Here is a 21,867-nt window from a genome sequence, read left to right as displayed (position 1 = left end):
AGGAATGCAGATATCTCCAAAAGAAATCTTCACCTATAAGCAAGTTATCTTGACTCTCTTCATAGTCACCACAGCCAATGGAATCTAAGGCATGTCAGAACTCATGTTAAAGCAGTAATTTAGCACAGATCAGATAAATCATGCCCTAAAGGACCTAATTCTTTTCACTGATCTTCAAAATCAGCTAAAGTAAATAGCTCAGACCTAGATGACTACAAAGAAGATAAAATCTGGAGAAATGGATTCCTCCACAGTAATCTTTACAGCCCTGCAAAAGAAGCTGGTGATTGTGTATGTGGACACCAATGAGTGGGAGAACCTTTGAGAAAAAATGACAACATAGAAGGTGAGGTCACAAGGTGACAAGCAGGTGAAGTGCACTGAATTCCATGCAAGGGATCAGGTCAACTTAAGGTGTCATGTAAACTGTACAGAATGATGTGAACTTTAAATTTCAGACACCAGAGAAACTTGTGGAAGGGATGAAGACTTTACAGGAAGGAGAAGCTTCACTAAATTAAATAGGAAATCAGGATAATTCCACTTAAGCTAGCAGATGCAAGAGAATCTACACTAGGAAGACAGTCATAAAATCCTATTATCCTTAAGTGCTGTCTTTAAGATTAGGACAGAGATTGACAAGATTCAAGGATACAGTGAAGAGCAGTGCCAAGCTAGCCCAACCAGATCATCTTATTCTCAAGCTCATTTAACTATTTCTTCTACTGTATTTGCTGAATTGACAAATTATTGACACCATAAATGAAATGAAATCGTTTCAAGTGTGTACACTTCAAAAATTATACAAAGTCAACCAAGACACACATCTTATAACACAGATAAAGTTATAATATTCATAATTGTTGACTTTAATAGAAGAGTCCTTTAAAAGAAATGTCTTCACAGAGAAACTAGAGAGAAGATTGACAGAAAGAGCCAGCTGAGGCAGTTAAAGCAGTTATTTATGACTAACATCATTGTGGTCAGAAAAGCGACTGGAGACACAGCTATAACCATAAATCAGAGGATCTGGCAATTGCATTTTCTAAATGGTCATAAAGTTATTCAAAGAATTCAGTTCTACACTGGGCATGTAGTGCTTGGCTGATTTTTGACTGCAGTCCTCTGCCTTTTTCTCTTACTACTCTCATGCTGGGGCCAAATCCTGGATATTTGCTACACAGCATCAGAAATGCAGAGTTACCTCCACAGTGATGCTGACAGCAACTCTCTGCTATGAGCTCGTCAATAAAGCAGCTTTCTCTTCACCAATTCTGTTGATATCCACAGCCCCTCCTGACAGTCTACTCAAATGTTGCTCATCAAAGTGCTTCTGGCTCTTAATTCAGATCTTATCACCCATCTCTCTGATTTACTTCATTTCCCGTATTTTGCCTGCAGCAATTACCCACCACAGCAAATTCAGGCTGCTTGGTTTAGCCTGCCAGGTCCCCAACACCTTCCTCTGTCCTAAACAACAACAGAGTCCCCTCACAGCCTCTTTCTCTACCCTGCTGGGCCAGTAACAGAAGCCTTGACAAACTTTTATTGCCCAGTTTAACTCAATCTATTGAAATAAACCATGAATATGTTTCCATTGCACGTAAATATCTAACAGCTGTTACTGCAGTGTTTACAAGCCTGTCCTGCACTCCTAACATTGAATTTCTTTTTTCTTCTAGCCTGAAAAAAGGTTGTTTTTTCTTTTCACTGCCTCATAAGAAATGTGAAGCAACATTGCTTTGGGAGGTCTCAAACTCACCTCATCAGCGGATCCGATTTTCATTTCCTCCCTTATTTTTATTACTTTAAAGTATAAAAGGACAAGTAAGTGTACATGGGAAATGTCTCACTGGGATTTCCTACAGCTCTGCTTCAACTGTGAAAAGCTCAGAGCTCAAGCAGACACTGCAGTGGTTCCCAGAGCCCAGCAAAACCCAGGGAAGGAAATGAAGCATTACTTACACAGTCTTCTTGTCCTGTCGCAAGAGCTTAGAAGAGAATTCACTGAGCACTTCAAGGAAAGCAAGGTTAGGAGGTGGATAGTCTTGTCCTTTTTGATTCTGATATTTGAAGGCAAACTCTATGCCATCTCTAGAGCAAAGAAATAGTAAGATTTTCAGACATTTGTAGCAAAACTAAATAAATAATTTGCTCAGAATCTGAACTGTGATGAAATTCTTTCTATCTTTAGATCACATCATAACTTTCTTCTTCATTACTAGCCAAGAGCTGCTTTTGGACAAAGAGGAAGAAAATGAATCTATCAATCAGAGAGATTCAACACAAATATGCATAATGCCAGCCTGATCTAGTGGGAGGTGTCCCTGCTCATGGCAGAGGGGTTGGAACTGGGGGATCCTTGTGGTCCCTTCCAACCCTGACAGATTCTGATCTGTTTTAGCAGAGGACTCAGTAGTGTTGGCTTGATGGTTGAACTTGATGATCTTAAAGGTCTCTTCCAACCTAAAGGATTCTATGATTTACTTGAGATAAATAAACATGGCCATTCCAGTAAATTCCAACAAATAATCAGGTAGCAGATAGCTTTTCTTCCCTTTCTTCTATACATACACTCTCCTCCATCCTTATATATACAACTATATGTATAATCTCCACCATTTTTACACATAAATCAGAAAAATATGCACAATCATTCCAGGACATGTTGAGATTATGGACCTTTAGGAAAAATATGCTGAGCAAAAGTTTTAATCTGAAGTAATATAAAAATCTAGTTTATTTACCACCACTCACTTGTGTAGTGTGGCCACAGCCTCTCTTGTCTTGATCTGATCCAAGCCAAAAGTGAGGGCAAACCGACGGGCCAGTTCCTTAATTCCACTGACATGGGCAGATGTCCTGTCCAAATTGGGGCCTTGCTCCTGAACCAGCTCATTAAACAGCTGGAAAGAGAATTGAATGGTTAAAATCTGTCAGCTAGAAAACACTTTTCTTGACAAAGACTTTTGATCTTAACCTGCTACAGCTAAGAGTGGACCTTACAATGACTTTTTTCACAGAGATGTCACCAAGTTCTCTTCTCTTCAACCTCTAACCCACCTCAGCTCCCAAAGTTTCTGCTGTGTAGCTGCTGTTTCCCAGCTGGCCCCACCTTGCACTTGTGCTCATGGTAACTCTTAGCCAGAATTTTGCACTTTCCTTCATTAAATTGCATCTGTTATTCTCCCAGCTCATCAAGGTGGCTCTGCACTCTTATGCTGTTTTCTAAAACACCTACATCACCCATCAGATCAGAATCTGCTTTGGATTTAGGGAGCAAAATTGCTATTCCATCATTCCAGACTTAATATCTGAACAGCATGACTGGGTAACTGTCTTCAGAGCCTGCTTGAAACACACTTTCAGGACCATAATGAACTACTCAGTAGTTTTCCAGTGAACTCTGTATCTTCTCCTGGTATTGCCATTTAGACCACATTTCCTAACTTGCTAATGAGAATATCAAGGGAGACTGTGTCAGTAATATTAAATCAAGCTGCATTAAATCTACTGTTTCCCTGCTACCCACAAGCTGATACCCAATACCACATAATTAATGAAAGCAGCTTAATTTGACACGATTTCTCCTTGACAAATTCACACTGGCTGTTACCTATCACTAAGGCACTTGCAAATAGCTTGTCTAGTTCCTTTTTTTCCATGAAATGATACTGAGCTGACTGACCCATGGCACCTGGCTGCTTCCTCTCTCCAAATTTTAAAGACAGGAACTACTTTGACATTCACTGGTTATTCTGGAAGTACATCTCTTTTCCTCAGGTATCCACAGGTATCTTTCAGATTGCTCCAGGAAATCTCTTAGTGCTCTGGAATGAATTTTGGGAGGCCCAGCTGATTTGAAAACAGCTAATTTGTTGAGATAATTTATGTAGTAGATATAGCTGGTACTTTGAGGCCCTAAAAGGTATTTAGTGAAGCACACACTTCATCCTGTTGGCAGAGCAAGGATGGATTTCATCATCAAACCAATAATTTCTGGTTGACCTAAAGCAAATTTGTCAAGGAAAGAACATGTTTAACAGTATTGGAAGACCTAAACAAATCAGCCTGAAGTTGGAAAAATCAATCAATATTTAGACACCATGTAAAGAAGATGCATTGCTGCCAGCTAATTATAAGGAGAAAAAGTCACCCTAATTCTCAGTAAGCAAATGCTGTGAATCAGCTTGAACCAAACTGCCTTCCAGGCTCTTCTCTCCCTTTCTTACATTTTAATGTGACCAAAACTTTGCCTGTGTGGGCTTAAGGAAAGAGAGATTACTGAGACAAATGAACAGTGACAGCCTGAATTGAGGAGCAAGATAATCTCTTAGCAGAAGTGTAGCATTTTTGTTGCATTGTAAAGGGCACCAGAGAAAATCCTGTCCAGTACTTTTAGCAGTGAGGCATTTCTAACAAAAAATCAATATTCTTACCTGTTGCAAACTGAGAATGAGTGTCTTTGCACACTGGATTTTATCAATTTGCCTTGTTTTGCTCAGGGTTTCCTTAATGATATCTCCATAGTCATTGTAGTACTAGGAAAAAGCATGGAAAAAAAACCTCTTTAAATTGTACCTCTTATACAATTTTTTTACAGTTTTCCTGATAGAAAAGATTACTTGTAATTCTTGTTTTGAAAAGGCAGCAGTTGCCAAAAAACCTCAAATTCAGATATCAAAATTTGAACTGATGGGCAGCCTGCAGGCAGTGCTGAGGTAAGGAATTCCTCTACTTGGGATCATCTTCTGTAACAACTATGTTGAAAAAAACCCAAAAGCCTATTTCCTACCCCAAATTATTTGGTGAACTTGACCTGTGGTTGCAAATTCTAAGAAACAACCTTCCAGTGAACCAGCAGAGCCTTCACCAAGCAGTGTGAACAGACACTGGGACGTGGGTGTGAAGCTCCACACACAGGGCAAGGGGACTCAGACAGCCAGGAAAGGAATTCACTGAAGTCAGAAAGCTGAGCAAGGAATTAGACACTACAAAGTGCTGATTTCCTCTGTGTTGGAAGAAAGTTTGCTGAAAACCACAGCCTATGGGTAGAAAAGCCAATATAATCATTAAAACTTCCAGGCTGAGATTATAATTTTTTCCCCCAAAAAGGAGTCTTTCAGCTTCATGAGTATTTCTGCATTTGTAGCTACTTGCTCTCATTCTTTCTTTTCAGTGGTACAGAGATCCTTCTAGTTTGTGTTCTAATTTAAATTCAGCTTCTCTCACTCTTGCCCAGTTTTGGAAAGAGGGGTGTGAGGAGAGAGGAACAACTAGAGCAGCAGGTAGGAAACTAACCTACCTGTGACAGTTTCAGTTTGAAACTCTTGCTCTGGAAAAAAAAATCCTTAAGCAAGACTAACCCTGAGCAGTGACTTGGCTGATGGCCAGAGTGTGCACTGGGGATTTTAGTGGACTGTTACAGCAGTGCTAGATAAAGATTATTATTTTTTTACTTCTTTCCTGTTTAAAACAATCTTTTCTTACAAAAACCCTGCTCCTTAGGGCAAGCACCAAGTCTGGGAAATATGACAACGAACAGATAACTCTTATTGTGGATTCTAGGAATGAATTTGAGGAGCAGGACAAAAAATTCTCTGTAGAGAAGAGCCTCTGGAAATACTCAGCACCTCACAGGACCAAATTCTGGTGCTGCCTTTAATAAAGCATTCCTGTGACACAGGGTAGGAAGTTCAGAACTTGCTGCTTCTCAGTGGTAGATGCCTTTAGAAAGGAAAAACTATTACAAAAATCAAATAAGGCTGGAAAAGCTTTCAGAAGTGTTCAGCCTTTCACTACTGCACTGGAAGGGAGAGAAAGAGGGGCCTTGACATCACAGTCTGTGTTCAGTTAGGAAGAGGAGAACACACAGAGCTGTACCTTCATATAGTGTTTGAAGATATCTGCTGCTGCGTGCATGTCCACAATGTCATAAATTATCAGCTTGCTAAAGGCAGCCAGAAGGTTTCTTCTCTTATGTAAAGCTTCTATTTTGTTAGCTTCATCTTCTTCATCTCCCTCTGAAAGTACCAAGAATAAAATGTTGACAATGAGCTGCTATGTTCCAAAGCAACATTACAGAACAGGAGCTTTTATAAAAAAACAACCAACTAAAAAGAAACAAGGATTGTTGTAAAAAATATTAACATTGAATGGCAACATTAGAAGTATTAAATCCTCATGCAGGACTCCACTCTGTGAATAAAAATAAAGCTATATATAAGATTTTAATTATAATACCACATAATAAAGGATATTCTGCAACACATAAGAAAATTAATTCAGCTATAACAGTTGTGATAAAAGTAAATACTCAGTGGTACTTAGAAGAGCTTATTCTTGGAGAAAATCTTGCTGGGAGTCTGATGAAGTACAGAGCTGTGGTAGTGGGAGGGGAACAGTTGTCACTGAGACTCTCTTGCTGTCTCTCTTGATATCTCTATACTTGCATTTAGGCATCTAAATCATACAGCAGCACCACCAAATGATTTAAAAGCAGACCTAAATGACAAATCTGCCTCTCCTCTACTGAAAGCCAAAAATCTCAAGTTGTCCTTGGGAGGAGGTATGGATAGGGACACCTCAAACTTCAGCCTCTCAAAGTGTGGCCAGGCACAGCAGCCTAGGAAAGAGCAAGGGAGTGAGCAAGCCCACAGGATAGTCTCCCAGGGGACTGCCTGGGCTCCAAACAAATCAGTGATGTCCTGAGCTTGACTGGATTAATTGGGGGGAGGAGCAGAAGGGGTGTTTATTGAGTAACATCAGTGCTTCTTAAGGTCTTCCTTGCCTAGAGCTTTGCTGGTAAGGTTTGCCTTCAGGATCCTATAACTCTGTTTAGTCACTCTAAAGGATTTTTCTGTGTACTGTTCCATTGTACTTCTTCCCTTGAAGCCATATTAAATAAAGTCTGCTGCTGAACTAAGACTGTACTGTTTTGGAAAGAAATATTAAGAAAAATCTAGATCATTAAAGGAAGAAAAATAAAGAAGGAATAACTCTGAAAACATAGGAGCAAACTGATCTGAAAATTCTTTTTACTTCTTCTGTGTCTGTTACTAAAAATAAAATAGGAAACATGGAAGTTAAACATACCCATGCTCTGATTTTCATCATCTTGGTCAATAAAGACATGGTCCATCACAAAACTGAGAAGTTCTGACTGGAGGCCTGAATCTGGATTGAACACTAAAGGCTGAAGACCTTCTCGACCTCCAGTCATCAGCTGATGACTAAAAATCATCAAGAGATCACAGAGCAGCATGAAAGCCTGCAAGGCAAACACAATGAATGCAGTAAGAAGTGTAAGTCAAGTAAGTAAAACACAAAATACAATTTATCTCATTTCCACATATCCTGTTATTATTAAATGTCCTTCTTTAGCTGTACTCAGTTTTAACTGTTTGGGTGCTGTCAAAAGTGTTCATAAGGGTTCCCCTTAACTTTAAAATCTTATGCCTTTAATCCCTATGTAAGGAACTGTGTTTACTACCTCATCCATGTCTAGGATGATGCATATTAAACTTCCATTTCTTCTCTACAAAAAGGATTCTAAATCTACCTCTGATCCAAGGACTGTGGTTGAATTTGTAGTAAAAACCCCCCACCTCTTTTGATAAACAGTTAGAAGAGTTAAACAAGCAAAAAAATGAACAACATCATGAGGGAAAATCCAAGCTGAGGCACTGTCAGATCCTGAAAATACACAGAGGGAACTGTAACCAAAGAAATTCTTGCAGATTTTCATCAACAAGTCTCTGTAAAATGAATCAAGTAACTGCACAGCTTTCAAGGGCAGAACTTTATGCTCGTTAGGACTATGCCCTCATTACCTGAGAAGAGAGAAAGAAGGCAGCTACTACCAGCTTTATACAGAAAAGCCCTTGAGAGAAACACTCTCCTGCACAGGCACAACACTGTTCTCCTGTCAGAGTGTCAGAGGCAGCTGGATTAATTTGCATTACACTCAACACTCGAGCACCTTTCAGAAAGTACTTTTAAAACCATCTTTATTTCTCTATTTTAACCTCAAAGAGAGGAACGTTCAACGTATGAATGTTTAAAAAGGCCCCTAGAAAACCTCTGCTGGATGTGCTGCCTCTTCCCCCAGAAAGCTGCAGAAGTCCCATCCAGGGCAGTGCAATCACCACAGTTCTGACAGTCAGGAAATCCAGTGTTGGCTTTAATTCACTCCTACATCCCCCCTCTACAAACAGCTGAATGGAAAGAGAGGTAAATGTGTGTTTAAATGTATTTTTGATACAAGCCTAAGGAAAAGCAGCAAGTGAGAGCAATCTGCTTTACAAACTTCCAAAATGAGACCTTTGTGAGTGCTGAATGTTGCAGCACCTCACTTACTCCTTGGAGTATGTTAGAGAAGGGGAATGAGTTCTACCCAGGCAAATACAAAATGCAAATCAATGTCAACTGTGTTCTGCTTCAACTTTGGAAACAGAGGCCACTATTTGGGATTTTTTCCTTCACTGCATCCAAAAAGTTGTGGTTCATTGCAGTGATGATCTCACCTGCTCTTAACTCCTTTGATACTTGATAGAATTTAGGCTCATCCTAATGCAGACCTCTAAAAAAGAGCATATGAACAATGCACTGAAAGTGCTTACTTCTCAATATTTTTAAAATCCACTAAAACAGAAGGATTAAGAAGTAGTCCTGCACTTGAAAAAAATAAACTTTTTAAGGAAGAAAATTTAAAATATCATAGAAATGTTAGTTGGAAGGGATCTCTAGAGTCTCCAGTCTAACCTGCTCTGGCTGGGACACTTTGCTGTCTGTCTAGGTCTGGTTGGCTGTGGCTTTGCCTAGCTGAGGCTTGAAAGCTTCCACTGAACTGGGAACTGCAAGGGAATGTCTAAGAAAAACTTAAATTATCAATGAGAAAAAAAAAAAATGTGGCTACTAATTATAAGAGAATAAAAAGATGTTAATATATCTCAAGAACAAAACCACTGCAGTAATGGGAAGGATCATTTACCATTTGTTGCTGCAGAAAAGACATGAGTGCTGGCTTAAGCTAGAATGGTTGCTATTTTCATGAAGCCAGATGTAGCTTCACATTATATAATATTAATAAAATATGCCAAGAGTAACTGCTCAGAGTATTAAAAAACAATTACTGAAGTTAAATCTGCTGGAAGACAATGATGTGTCAGTCTTTTAAAAATACATAAACTTTCAACATCTCTGAGCCTCTAGTATTTATATTTATAAGCTTGCAGAACACAGTGTAAATGTCAAGCAGAGCTATCTTTCAAAAAAATAAACCCATCTTTTAAGAAGTATTATCTGTTAAAAACCACAGGCCAAAACCACAGGCCAGTGAGTCACAGTCTGTGCGAAATCTTGGGAGGTCTGACAGAAATGCAATTTGTAGACAATTAAAAGATGTCAGCAGACTTACTCTAAATCAACATGTATTCAGAATATCTCAGCAAACAAACCAGCTAGTTGTTTTTTTTTTTCCAGAGAGTGCAAATTATTTCCATGAGCTCTTTAATTTTATTTCTTTTCTTTCTATTTCTGAATAGATATAAACAGAAGCTTCCCACTCCATGCACACACAGCTTTCTAAAAATCTAAACCAGACCACTGGATAACTACACTGAAGCATAAAACAATCCTTATTATGCAATTACATTTCACATATAAAGTTCTGGCACATGTGTGCACACACATACACATCTATTAAACAGATATTTTACTGACTTCTCAAGGAAATGGCAATATTTGCAGAGTGATAATTTTCATAGTGTGAGAGGCCAGTAAGTGTCTAAAGGAACAGGCTTTTAATTTAGATGATTGAGTTAGATGCCAAAAGTTATGACAGCTGGACATGAGCCTAAGCATCCAGGTAATCCTTATTGTTATATCAAAAATGAATTTGACATTAGCTGTGGAGGTGCTTTTAATACAGCTCTTCTTACAGAGTGCTTGTTCCATTTTATTTCAACAGAAGGCACAGATGATTTTACTTTAAGTTGGATATAGTGTTTTTTGATATGGAGTTTTAGTCCAGTTTAATATTCACACTTTCCTAAAAGCATGTGACAGACATTTCCTTTACCTGTTCTTTGACTGGAGTGTTGACATTTGACAGACACTGCTGGCAGACAGCCAGAAAGGATTTCACAGTTTTCCTCAATACCAACAAGTCCTCCTAGAATAAATATTAAAAGGGGATAATATATAAACATTAACAGTAGGTTGCCAGGAAAAAGCAAAATAAAAAGATGGTGATAACTTCATACATTCAATCCTATAAACTAGCCAAAGAAAAGAGGACATGAAAAACTATGCTGAGCATAGAGTAAAACATCTAATTCATTTTCAGAGGAATGACCCAAAGCTTCCCTGTGATAAATAATTATAATAAACCAATACATGCTGGAGTTAAATTGGCTGTATTTTATATTGAATGTATGTTTCAGAACAGGAAGTTCAAGACATCAAGGTCAATCTACCTGGTAGTTTATAAATAGTTCTCTACAAAGAAGTAGAATATAACAAATGTCTCAAGTTCAACAAAACCATTATCCTAACTGTCCATGGACATGGGAAAGGTGAAGGCAAATGACAGAAACCTGATGAGTTATGGAAGGAGGGAGGCTTGATGATGTGAAGAAAAAGGTATTTGTGGGTGGAAAAGAGAAATAAATGACTCTTCTTGATCCCCTGCATCTAGAGACAACTGATGCTTATTTTAAATGGGGGTATCAGAAGTGGCAGGTTCAAGAGGAAAGCTGTGTACTCTGACCTGGGGGAATTAATGCTCTACTCTGATGAATGTTTATTATTTACAGATAGCAGAGTAAACTAGTAAAAATAAATCAAAACAAAAGATACTGGAGCACCATTGTAAGAATACAGCAAGTGGCCACATGGAAAAACCACTTGCAGAAGAAAAAGAACCCTCTTGCAGACTTTCCTCCATAACACCTCTATCAGCCTTCAGATGGGACACAGTGTGTGAGCAGAGTGTGCCCTACAGAACCTCCAACCTAAACCCAAACCATCTCCAGAGGGTACAGGCAAGCTTTTCCTTCTTAAAAATTCCTGGGTTTAATTATGCTGGCTGCTCTGGCCATGTGTCTCATTCCTAGGTTTAGCTTTTCCTACTCCTTCCTATCATAAGATCTTGTTGTTCTTTATTTACTGAAGAGTCTTTTTGTGTTCTTCCTGTACTGGTTCACAACAGAAGGCAGGTCTGCAAGAGTGCTGAAACAGCCCAAGAGTTCCTGAATCTCTGCACCTCTTAGAATTTTCAACACAGTGAGTGTGACTTTCTGATATTGACACTGAAGGTTTTTCAGCTACCTCATCTTCCAATTCCTAATAAAGTTTTCTCTGATAATATTGGCAAGGATCTGTTGTGCCACCACACTACCTGGCCATGCCATGACCTGTGAGACAGCTCTGCTCTGTTCTAACTCACACCTTCCCCATCATCACCCTTCTTGTTCCCAGATATAAACCTTGCATTTGGCAGCACTGAAATGCCTCTTTGGTTTTTTAAATTTGGATTTGTTTACCCCTTGATCTGTACCATTCACATTTTAAATACACTTTACCTTCCCTGATGCTAGGTAAAAATTATCAGGTGTTGGCAGAGAATGGATCTCTCCTGGAACACATCTGGAGCTATCCTATTATGTACCCCTTGATCTGTACCATTCACATTTTAAATACACTTTACCTTCCCTGATGCTAGGTAAAAATTACCAGGTGTTGGCAGAGAATAGATCTCTCTGAAGCTATCCCATTGTGTGATGATTTCTCACCTACAACTCTTTTTCTAATATATTCATCAGCTTTGAGCTCCTGAATATGAATTACATAAAATTCATATATTCACCTGAAACACAGTGTGGTACTAATGTCTTACAGAAACTGGTATTTCAACTGGTTTCCTTATCAGTCAAAAATGCAATCTTCTGAAGAACAGATCTATCAGTTGATCAGTTTTATCAGATCAGACCAGGTTTATCAGTTCACTGTTACATTATCATCTGATTTGCACCTTTAAACACTGGGATTACCATCATTTTAATAACTTCCTACTTTTTATCACAATCATCTTCCATTTAGATGTTAATTAATTCAACAGAAAAACAAAAACTTATGAAAAATCCTACATAAAGGTTAAATAGTGAAAGTAAAAAGTGTGTCTCCCATTTTTATTTCTCTCAAACAATGAGCAACATGTAGGCACACATTATTTATTATCCTCTCTCCTTGATAGCATGATGAAGATTCATTTTGAAGAGTTACAGAAAGCAGCTGAAAGCCCAACTGAACAATGCAATGGAGCCAGCTGGAACTTTTCTAAATTTGGAGAAACCCGCAGACTAATACAGAGTGGTCATTTTTTTTCAAAAGAGAAAATGAGAAGAAAATAAAGGAATTAGATTTTCAAGTCTTTGACCATTCTCAGGTGCACAGCCAAGCTCTTGAGGTGTGACTACCTGACATGCTGGCTTCAGCAGAAAAACTGGTATGAAAAAATATTACTGCCTTTTTGGTTGTTAGGGTAAAACCACGTGGGTCACACTGGGACCTGGATCACCACAGTGACCTAGGATATAAATAACCCTTCCTTGCCCTGCACAGTGTAAGAGCTTCAACTTTAAGTAGTCCATGGCAGCAATAAGGATGAGCCACTTTTTTTCTGTGGCTCTATTTTGGACTCTATTCTTCTGCAAATATTTCCTTTTCATTACATACATGTACAGTGCATACTACAATGGCCCCAGGTTTACTGAATACATGAAGATATCCAGATGGAAATAACAACTGAATAATCTAATTCTCAAGTCTCCTACCTCAAGATCACCCTTGCTCCCCAAGGCCTACAGACAAGAGAACTCTTGCTGAGGAATCACCAGCTTCCTTTGAAACCATCCTAAAACCCCTTTCACACCAAGAACAGTTTTTCTCCAGGCTACTAAAGACTGTTCCCATGAACTACAGAATAGGAATAACTTCACCCAAAATATTGTGCTGTTTACCAAAGAGCACTAACCAGCTTACCAACAGCCCCCTCAGTCATGGCCTCAGCCTCCTCTGAACTTGTACAAGACATAGACCAAAGATTAGAGCATTATACTATGGGTATTTCAAGGCTTACACATCATTCCTACCTGCTGCAACCTTCTTTTTATTAATTTTTTTCCTTTCAGATTTTAGACACCAAGATGATTCCACAGTAAGCTTTCTCACAGGCTCCCTTGAAAAAGACTTTTAAAACAACTCTGCCTCAACTCCATGCTGTGTTTAAGTTAACTGGTGGAATCTTTTGTTATTCAGCAGCAGTCAAATCAAGTGAGACACCCCAACACTGCCACCGATGCCTAGAGCTGGTGGCACATCCTTCCTGCATCCATCTGGAGGGCTGTCAGGGTGCACTGTGCAGAGACCCTCACCTCAAGCACAGGTATTTGACTGTGGGGTGCTCTGTGGGTGTGGGTACACGTGAAGCTGGAGCACCCACATGCCCAGCAGCAGCTGCATGGAAGCAGAGGACCTCCTGCTCCCAAAAGAAGGGCAATGGGCTTGCACTCCTCATTTCCCACGAGAGTGTGGGGGGTGTAACTCTAAATTGTGTGTGTGTGTCTTGGAGAGGGGATTAGAGTAACTTGTGACCAGTTACAGAGAGCAGTTTGAAATCTGTAGGCATTCATTAGCAGCTTCCAAATGAGCAACCCTCTTATGAATGAGGCTGTATTTTTGGGCTCCACTCAAAGAACTCACTTTGAAGGAAATCTTACCAGAACCACCCATTCCACCTGCAAACCCCCTGCACAAAACAGACACCTAAAAGATGCAGAGCACACCTGATTAAGAACTGGAAAACTTGCCAGTATTTGCCTGCTACTACCAAACAAAGTATTTCCTTCTACAGAAATATCAGCACACTTGAATCCTCTACTTACAATTCCAAAATGTGAATATACTTTGTCCTGTGCATTGAATGCCTACATGGTCACTAACTAGGTGAAACAGAGAAGCTCCTGTTTGCCAGCATGAACTCACAGAAATGACCCAGCTGGCAGCAGATGAACATTTCTTACAAATCAATCCCTCCATCTCTCATCTCTCAGCCTGGATGCTCAAGGGGAATCTAAAAAATCATCTTCTAAACATGAGCCTGGGAACAAAAATTCATAGATCTAAGGGATACAGAAAAACAAAGACTCAAGATTAGTTTTATGACCTCTTATAGATCCCCTTCTCCCCATTAGCCTTTTGTACTTCATCTTCCTTTTCTTCCTCATTATCCAGCTCTACTTCCCTCCTAGTAACTCTCTTGACCCCTTGCCTTCCCCTGCTCCCACCCCCTACAGGTACCAACGACCTTTTCCTTTTCTTAGAGGCAGTTTACCTGATCTGTATCTAAACAGAACCCAAGCAATGTTCTCAGCTTGCAGTCTGCTTTGTAATCTTCTGCTTTTATTTCAAACCTGAAAGGCTGGTGTGTCCAAAAGCCTCTCATTTTTATAGCTATATCCACTGGTGTACTAAAGATACCACTTCAGCCTATGAGCCAGCACCTTCCTCTGCCCTTAGGGCATTACACCCACAGCAGAGTAACACTAGAAAGCTGGATGGCCCTACATATTCAAATACTGCTTCAGAAATGTTCTTCTAAAAGGCTGAATACTTAAAAAATGCTGATGAAATACACTGTTTTTCATTTTGAGATGCTCTTGTTAATGCCTTTGTCTTCCCATATATCATACTTTGGAAAAGATCCCCTTTAATGTCTGCTGATTTATAAGCTTAAATCATGGCTTATTAAACAACCACGGGCAAAATTATCTCCTAATGGATTAAATGACAGATATAGTGCAGATCAGATTTATTTTCAGACTGAAGAAACTACAATGGCAAGTTTGATATTAAAAAAAAACCCACACAGAACAAAATGCTACAACCACATCAGCTTTGTGGACTTCTCTGTGTCCTGTTTCTGTGGTAACCACAGCTGAGGTAGCTTCCCAGCTATGAAGAGCTGAAAGGTGTTAAGACAGGTTCTCCTCTTGGACCAAACATGCAGAACACTCATTACTTTTGTAGGGGGTGGGGTGAAACCCCAACCAATAAATTAAGAACAGCTCTCTGGGTTAGAGTCATCACTGGGGATTGCAGAAGCAGAATTTATTTGTATTTTGAATGGTCATTCTTGATGGAGACCTCAAAGATCTTTCCATTCCTCTAAACTGCATTATGACTAATATGAATCAGAATGGTATATGAAAGACAGGAAAAATCAACATTCATCTCATGAAACAATGTCTCATACAAATGTATCTTATTCTGAGAAATTAGGCAAAGCCATGCAGTTGCACTAAGCTGCTCTGAAGGAAAAACCCACTCACTGAGATAAAGAAAGGTCTTTTTCTCCTTCAGTCTATCTGGACCCTCATGGTAATATTACAAATAATACATGAATACTTTGACACCAAAAGGCAAAGGTTCTGACCAGGTCCTCTGCAGACAGGTGATGTGTTAGTTGCTAGCTGTAGTTTATGGTTGTACTTTATAAACTACATATATTACATAGTTCATGTAGTTTAAGTGTGTTCTTTTTCTATAATTTAGACACAAAAAGCCATGTAACATTTTTCCAGCAACTCTGACAGCTGTCCCTCTGCACCATCTATGTTATACTGCAGCAATTTACTGTATTAGTTAGAAAAAAAATTGAGAAATGCAGTGAAGGAAGATGAGAATCTTACCAAATGCTCTGTGTCTCACCATTTGCACCCAGAGCAAGGCAAGAATGGGCATTAAGGGGCCCAGCAAGTAGGACAGAGCTGTTGGGCATATTCAGATGCTTGACTGTGAGGAGATTCTGAGTTCATTTAAAACAAATGGGATGTATTCAGTTTTCTCAGTTAAAAGGAGTCAAGATGTAATATTATACATTATCAGCATGCTAAAGAGAAAGAAGCTAAAGAAGCTGAGAGGAGAAAACAGGAACAAAAACCAGAATAAAGAATACCAATATTTTATTTTCTTTTCTAGCAGTTATGTCAATGTATGTCAATATGCAAAATAACTCCAAAAATTTACTATGTATTTTATTCACTTTTATGTGCATAAAATACTTATTTCAGTAGTACTTTAATATGGCATCTTTTTTGTTCTGATGTTGGTGGAGGACTACATTTGCTAATTAAGTTTTCATACCATTTTAATTCAATGCATTAATTTTGAAAAAGTCCTAAAAAGACAGGATTTTGGCCTCTGATTGAGAAAAGAGCTGAGGAAAGGTCCTGGAAAAGCTAAATAGAGCAAACACATTGCATGTAACACTGTCCTTACTCTTGTGAGCACTTTTTATTAAACCTCCTATTAGTAATAATTATTGCTAGTAACCTTACATTGATATTTAACAACACAATAGATGTCACTAAAAGGTAAGAAAGGTAAAAAGACAAATATTGAACTATCTGTTGTGTATAGATCAACAGTATGGCTTCCAACTAATAGGTAAGCATTAATATTACTCCTCCTTCCATGCAAAGTGCTGTAGTCACAGTAAAGTGCATTATGTACCTAGATGAATAAAAACATAAACCTCAGTATAAAATCCTGATAAACACAAACTTCTGCTGTTCTTCCAGCTTCTTTAGACACATGCATGATGTTAAATAGATCCTGGAACACCAAATGAATCAAAACACCAACCTTTTATGCCTGTTTCACATTGCTCATGCAGGCTACAGTGGGTGGAGTTACAGAGAATCATGTCTGAGGTCTTTTTAGGCAAGTTGTGTTTCTTTAGTAAAATCTCTGTGATCAAATGCCTACTTACTTTGGAAGGGGAGCCTTCAGTGATTTTCACCAGCTGCCAGAGAATAGAGTAATGGGAACACTGCAGTGCCTGAACAACTATCTGTAACAGAGGGAACACAATGGAAATAACAAGCACATCAGGAAAGTCTGTGTAACATTTCTGGTGTGTTTTAAGGAGGAGAAATAGGAGCAGCTCTTAGGCAGTGCTTTTTGTTTTCAAGGATATTATGTTTTTCCTTAGTCAGTTTGATGCAATAAGAAACCAACCTACTCCAGGTGAAACAAAATACTGTGTAAATGCTGGGAAACAGAACAGAACATGGTGCATTAGAGCACAGCAAGAGGTGATGCCACGGGGTGACACCAGGACAACCCAACGTCTCTGTACCTCTGCTCAAGAGCTTCTGGGAACTGGTTCCACTGTCAAATGAACAAAAAAAGGGGAGAAAATACAAATTTTCTCATGGATAAGACTAGGCTCATATTTCTGGTGCCTGGAAAAGCACCCATGGTGTCTTTTTAAAATTTCAGATATATATTAGGTCATAAAAAAATTCAGCATCTTTTTGGCTTGAAAATGCTTCCAACAATTTGTATTTCTGGGCAAAATAAATGCAGTTTTAAATGCATCTAATGACCTTACAAAATACCTTTTCTGAAAGGCATCACTAAAGACCAAACCACTCCTTTTCAGTGAAATCCTTCTCATGGACCAAGGAAAGAAATAACTGAGTGGGGTTCAGATTGCAGAACCTTCTTCCTAAGATCTTACAGAAATACTTGGGGAGCCTTATCACTGTCAAACCCAAAAATAGAAGATGGCTGGTAGCTGCATGGACAGTTTTTATCTGCTGTCCCCCTTCCCTTCAGGTAGTACATTTCCAGCATTAAGGAGCAACTGTAGAGGGAGCAGAAGGTCCTAGAGCTTAAAGCCATGACTTTCACATGGCATGTGAAAACATATCCTCAATATGGTTCTTTTTAGAAAATATTTTTACAGAATGGGAATTTTTAATCTTTTTCTAAATAAAGTTGAGGTAGAATTAACAACTGATTTCTATTTGAAATCAAATTAGAACTTAAAATGTGCTGAAATACTGGAGCAGGCAGTCTGCAGTTCAAACTGGAATCCTGGGAGAATCTGAAATGGTCCCTGCACTCATCCATGAGGAACTAAAACCAAACTAAGAGGAGACAAAGTCCAAGGTGTGTCCACTAAAAGAACTCCACTGGAAAGGCTGGCCAGCATCCCTGCTACACCTTCTTGTTTCCTGGTTTTCATGTTTCCAACATAACCTCAATACAAAATAGCAATTTGTGTATTAATAATTTCTCACTGCAGTGAAGTTTTACAAATGTTGGGTTTTATTCTTACTTTACAGATGAGGAAGGTGAAGCAAGTAGCTCAAAAGTCACAGAACCCAAGATTTTTCACCTCCTAGGCAGTGTCTCACAACAAAGTCTAGTGCATTAACCTGTTGAATTGCTCTGAATGGACTGTTTAAAACTTGGAACCCCCAAATGATGCAGTGCAGGTGTTGCTCACTGTACCTGTTCTGGCATAGCTCCATGTTCAATTCCAGTTCTTAGCAATCTGTAGCAGTTACTGAACAGATCCCATTTTGTGAGATCATGTGCACTAGAAGGAGAGGTAATAAAGAGAGATTAGTTGTGCTCCTCAAAACTCCACCTGACAGCAAGAATATAGTCTGACCTGACAGCAAAGTGAGCTTTAGGATTTTTTAAAGCTTAGACAATATTACCTGCTGACAAAGCAGCTGCTCAATTAGTTCACACCATGCTAAAAGCAGAAGTCAGGCTTTCTGCTAATTGAGGAAAAATGTTCTATGATGTGGGATTTTGGGAGGGAGAAGATAAACTCTCTGCATAACATAAATCTTTAAAGGTTACTTAGGTATAGCTACAAACTCCTCCTCAGGTGGTACCTCTAAATCAGCTTTGGTGCTAAACATTGACAGAACTCCAGAAGACACTTCTCTGGCATTGCAGCAGAAACTGTGGCCAAACTCTAGCAGCATATACTGAATGAAAAATGGCTTTAAGCCAAATAAAGTTACAGATTTTTGTGCCATAGAATTTGGAGAACAATAACATACATCACTCCTAGATATTAAATATCCTGGAACATCTGAAGTAAGACAGCATGATGTACATCTACATGAGACAGATGTTGGTTGCCACTCCCCTGAAACTGCTTCACATTTCAGTTGTACCAACCTGACTTGCCAGCAAAAGGAATACAAATGAGATTAGAAACACATCCTACAGCCTTACAGACCTCAACAGCTTATGATATAGGATTTTTAATACAGGACTGAGAAACACAGAAGAAATTACAACATATCAGCATGCCTGAAAGACAAAAATTCTCTCTCCAAAATAAATTTAGGCTTAGCACATTTTTCTGCAGTGGAATTAAACTGACATAATTTAAAACTGTTTACAATGTGTAACCCATCACAGAATAATCAGAAATCTGGTGATTAAAATAGAATAATTCTCTAGTTTCAAAATGGACAGAGATTGAACTCAAGACTGGGAGTGCCTAGATCCTCTTGAAACCCCTAGTATGAAATGTTTCCCAGTCTGGAGAATGATAGCCCTGGAAAACCTCACTGATAAAAGTTTCCCAGAAAAATGTAACAATTAATGTGCTGAGAGCAAGTGAAGTCTACACCCTAGGGTTGTGTCATGAAGCCAATGTGCACCTTGACTTCTAATTCATGAATAGAACAATAGGAAAACTTAATAAACAGGAAAAAAAAATGTAAAAATGCTCCCCCTGCCTCAGATTCTGGATGGCCTTCAAAGCATGAAAATAAAATGTTTCACAGGTAAATTACAGGCTGTCAGAAAACTGCCTCTGACCAGTGATATTCAGCACACAGATGCTGCTTCAGCAAACCACAGGCTAGCTAGCGAGGCAGAGTTGTACCTCCTTAATTACAGTGTTGTAATTAAAGCTGTAAAATCTTCTTGGTGTGCACAGATTATCCTACAGAGAACGCAAAGGGAAAAACTGTCTCATTTCTGCCCTTCCAGGTGAGAGCCCCCCATGCCAGGCAGCTGTCACAGGGGGCATGTCCCCATGCCCTGGCAGCTTGGGGGCACCTCAGCTCTTTGCACTCTGAGCCCACAGCTCATCTCAGGAAGAGCTTCTCAGCTTTCAAAGCTGCAGAGTTCTAACTATATACAAGTTGCACAGGGCTTTTCAAGATAAAATTCCTTAAAGAGGAGCCTCCACACTAAATTTAGGCACATTCTGGTATACCTTTGTCTCTTTTAAACTACTTGGCAGTCAGAATGATAGTTATAAACATACCTTGGACACAAACAGTTCTCCACAGAGGTTCAGATAGACATAGAGGCTCCTAGAATGAAAACTGCCACCACACAGAATTTTCTCTTAGTCCCTTACATGTCAGAGAGTCTTCATGGATTAGAGAAAAGAAGGACCAACATTTAGCAAAGGTTTCTTTTCATCCCTATGAACAGCACTGTCTGCTGGGGCCTGTTTCTGCCAGAAGGTAGTCAGGTGAGTAAAGGTCCCAGTCCCACAGTGTTTCTGAAAGCATGGCAAGAAGCAGCTTCTATAACAGGCAAATGACTGTGAAACTATGTCCTATATACAAGCCAGCATCAAAGGAAATATCCAGAGTAATGAAGGTGATGCTTGAGATTCACCTGTCTTCCATTGAATTAACTGAGGTAATTAAATAAGAAATGCTGATATGCTGCAGCACACAAACAGCCACAGCACTGGTGTGTTATGTGTGAAAGCTCAGATGGGATGGAGTCAGTGTAGAAGAATTGTCTCCATGCACTCAAGGAAATTAAAAAATGCTGTAAGTATCAGTGAGACCCTGGCAAAATAAACCAGGAGCCCAATATACACTCCAGGTGTGCTATTCAGAAGACCTCAAGAAAATTTATTATTCTCTCCTGAAAACTTGGAAGGAAACACTGTAATGATGACTTTCATTTGTACTGGAATACCAACATCCTTGTTTGATGAAGACATGAATTAAAAATCTTGCCACGAGCCCTTTGTTGCCATGAAACTCTCTAGAAAGAGGATGAGCTCAGGCTTGGGAAATCTCACAACAGCTTTTTGGTCTGGAGGGCTTTTCTGACAAACCTCTACCATGTTCTTTCTACCTTGCTGGGCTTCTTTTCCTAAAGTATGAACAAGCAGCAACTACCAAAGCAACACAAGCACAGATAAGGTACAATGGACTTACTCTCACTGGGTTGTTTTCAAAGCCTCAGCAACTACTTTATCAGTGCACTTTTAGAGGAGCTGAAAGGTATCAGCTGCTAGTTTGCAATCTCAACTTCTTCCATTGATTTAATTTCTTTTGGCTCCCAGTTGATGGCAGACAATGACAGTATCAGACAACAGTCACCCTCCTCTGAGATGAGAACACTCCATGTGAGTTTTGAATTGAAGATCCCAATCTCTAAAGGTTTGGCAAAAATTCTCTCTCAGATGGTTTGATTGTTTCCTTTCACAAAGGCATCACATCAGATGTAATGTTCAGTAGAGTAATGAAAAGATTTCATTACTTCTTTATATGCAAGCAGATATTAATTAAAAATTCCCATTGAACTATAATGATAAATAACAAATCAGCTGAGAAATCACAGCTGCTCTTCAGCTTTGATTCTTTATTTTTTCCTCTGTTTTTTGAAGGTGAAGGTGGATGTCCCCAGTTTGTGTGTTATTCTACAAAGTTTTCTTCATAGTCTGAATTAACTCTCTAGAGATTTGGAAACCTAAAGGAAAAATATATATGGGAGACTCTCAGAAAGGCCTTAAGATGTGTGCTTCTTTCTTGGATGTGAACTCTGGATTTCACCAGTCCTCTCAGGAAAGCAGAAGAGGTTCCAGTATGTTACCAGGGAGACTGAAAACCTAATTTGCACAAGTGTCAGCCTGCTGCACTATGGAAATCAGTAATGATTTAATGATCTCTGTGGGACTCCTGTTGAATGGAAACAAAGAGTAGATGTTTCAGAACCATTACATAC

General features: G+C 39.1%; 1 protein-coding gene across 1 annotated transcript in view; it reads right to left on the bottom strand.

Annotated features, from left to right (window-relative positions):
• Positions 1-21,867, bottom strand: part of STAG1 (stromal antigen 1) — a gene marked incomplete at its 5' end in the record, with an annotated part of 54,186 nt that overhangs the window by 11,668 nt on the left and 20,651 nt on the right. Inside the window, 8 exons of the mRNA XM_008944703.1 lie at positions 1,966-2,094; positions 2,758-2,906; positions 4,440-4,541; positions 5,884-6,023; positions 7,096-7,270; positions 10,082-10,174; positions 16,835-16,915; positions 18,367-18,454. Coding sequence (XP_008942951.1) covers positions 1,966-2,094; positions 2,758-2,906; positions 4,440-4,541; positions 5,884-6,023; positions 7,096-7,270; positions 10,082-10,174; positions 16,835-16,915; positions 18,367-18,454 — 957 coding nt within the window. The remainder of the gene's footprint in view (positions 1-1,965; positions 2,095-2,757; positions 2,907-4,439; positions 4,542-5,883; positions 6,024-7,095; positions 7,271-10,081; positions 10,175-16,834; positions 16,916-18,366; positions 18,455-21,867) is intronic.

The sequence above is a fragment of the Merops nubicus genome, unplaced genomic scaffold (assembly GCF_000691845.1).
Source record: "Merops nubicus isolate BGI_N331 unplaced genomic scaffold, ASM69184v1 scaffold7887, whole genome shotgun sequence".
In the NCBI taxonomy this organism is placed as follows: Eukaryota; Metazoa; Chordata; class Aves; order Coraciiformes; family Meropidae; genus Merops; species Merops nubicus.
This window is presented reverse-complemented; position numbering and strand designations above follow the sequence as displayed.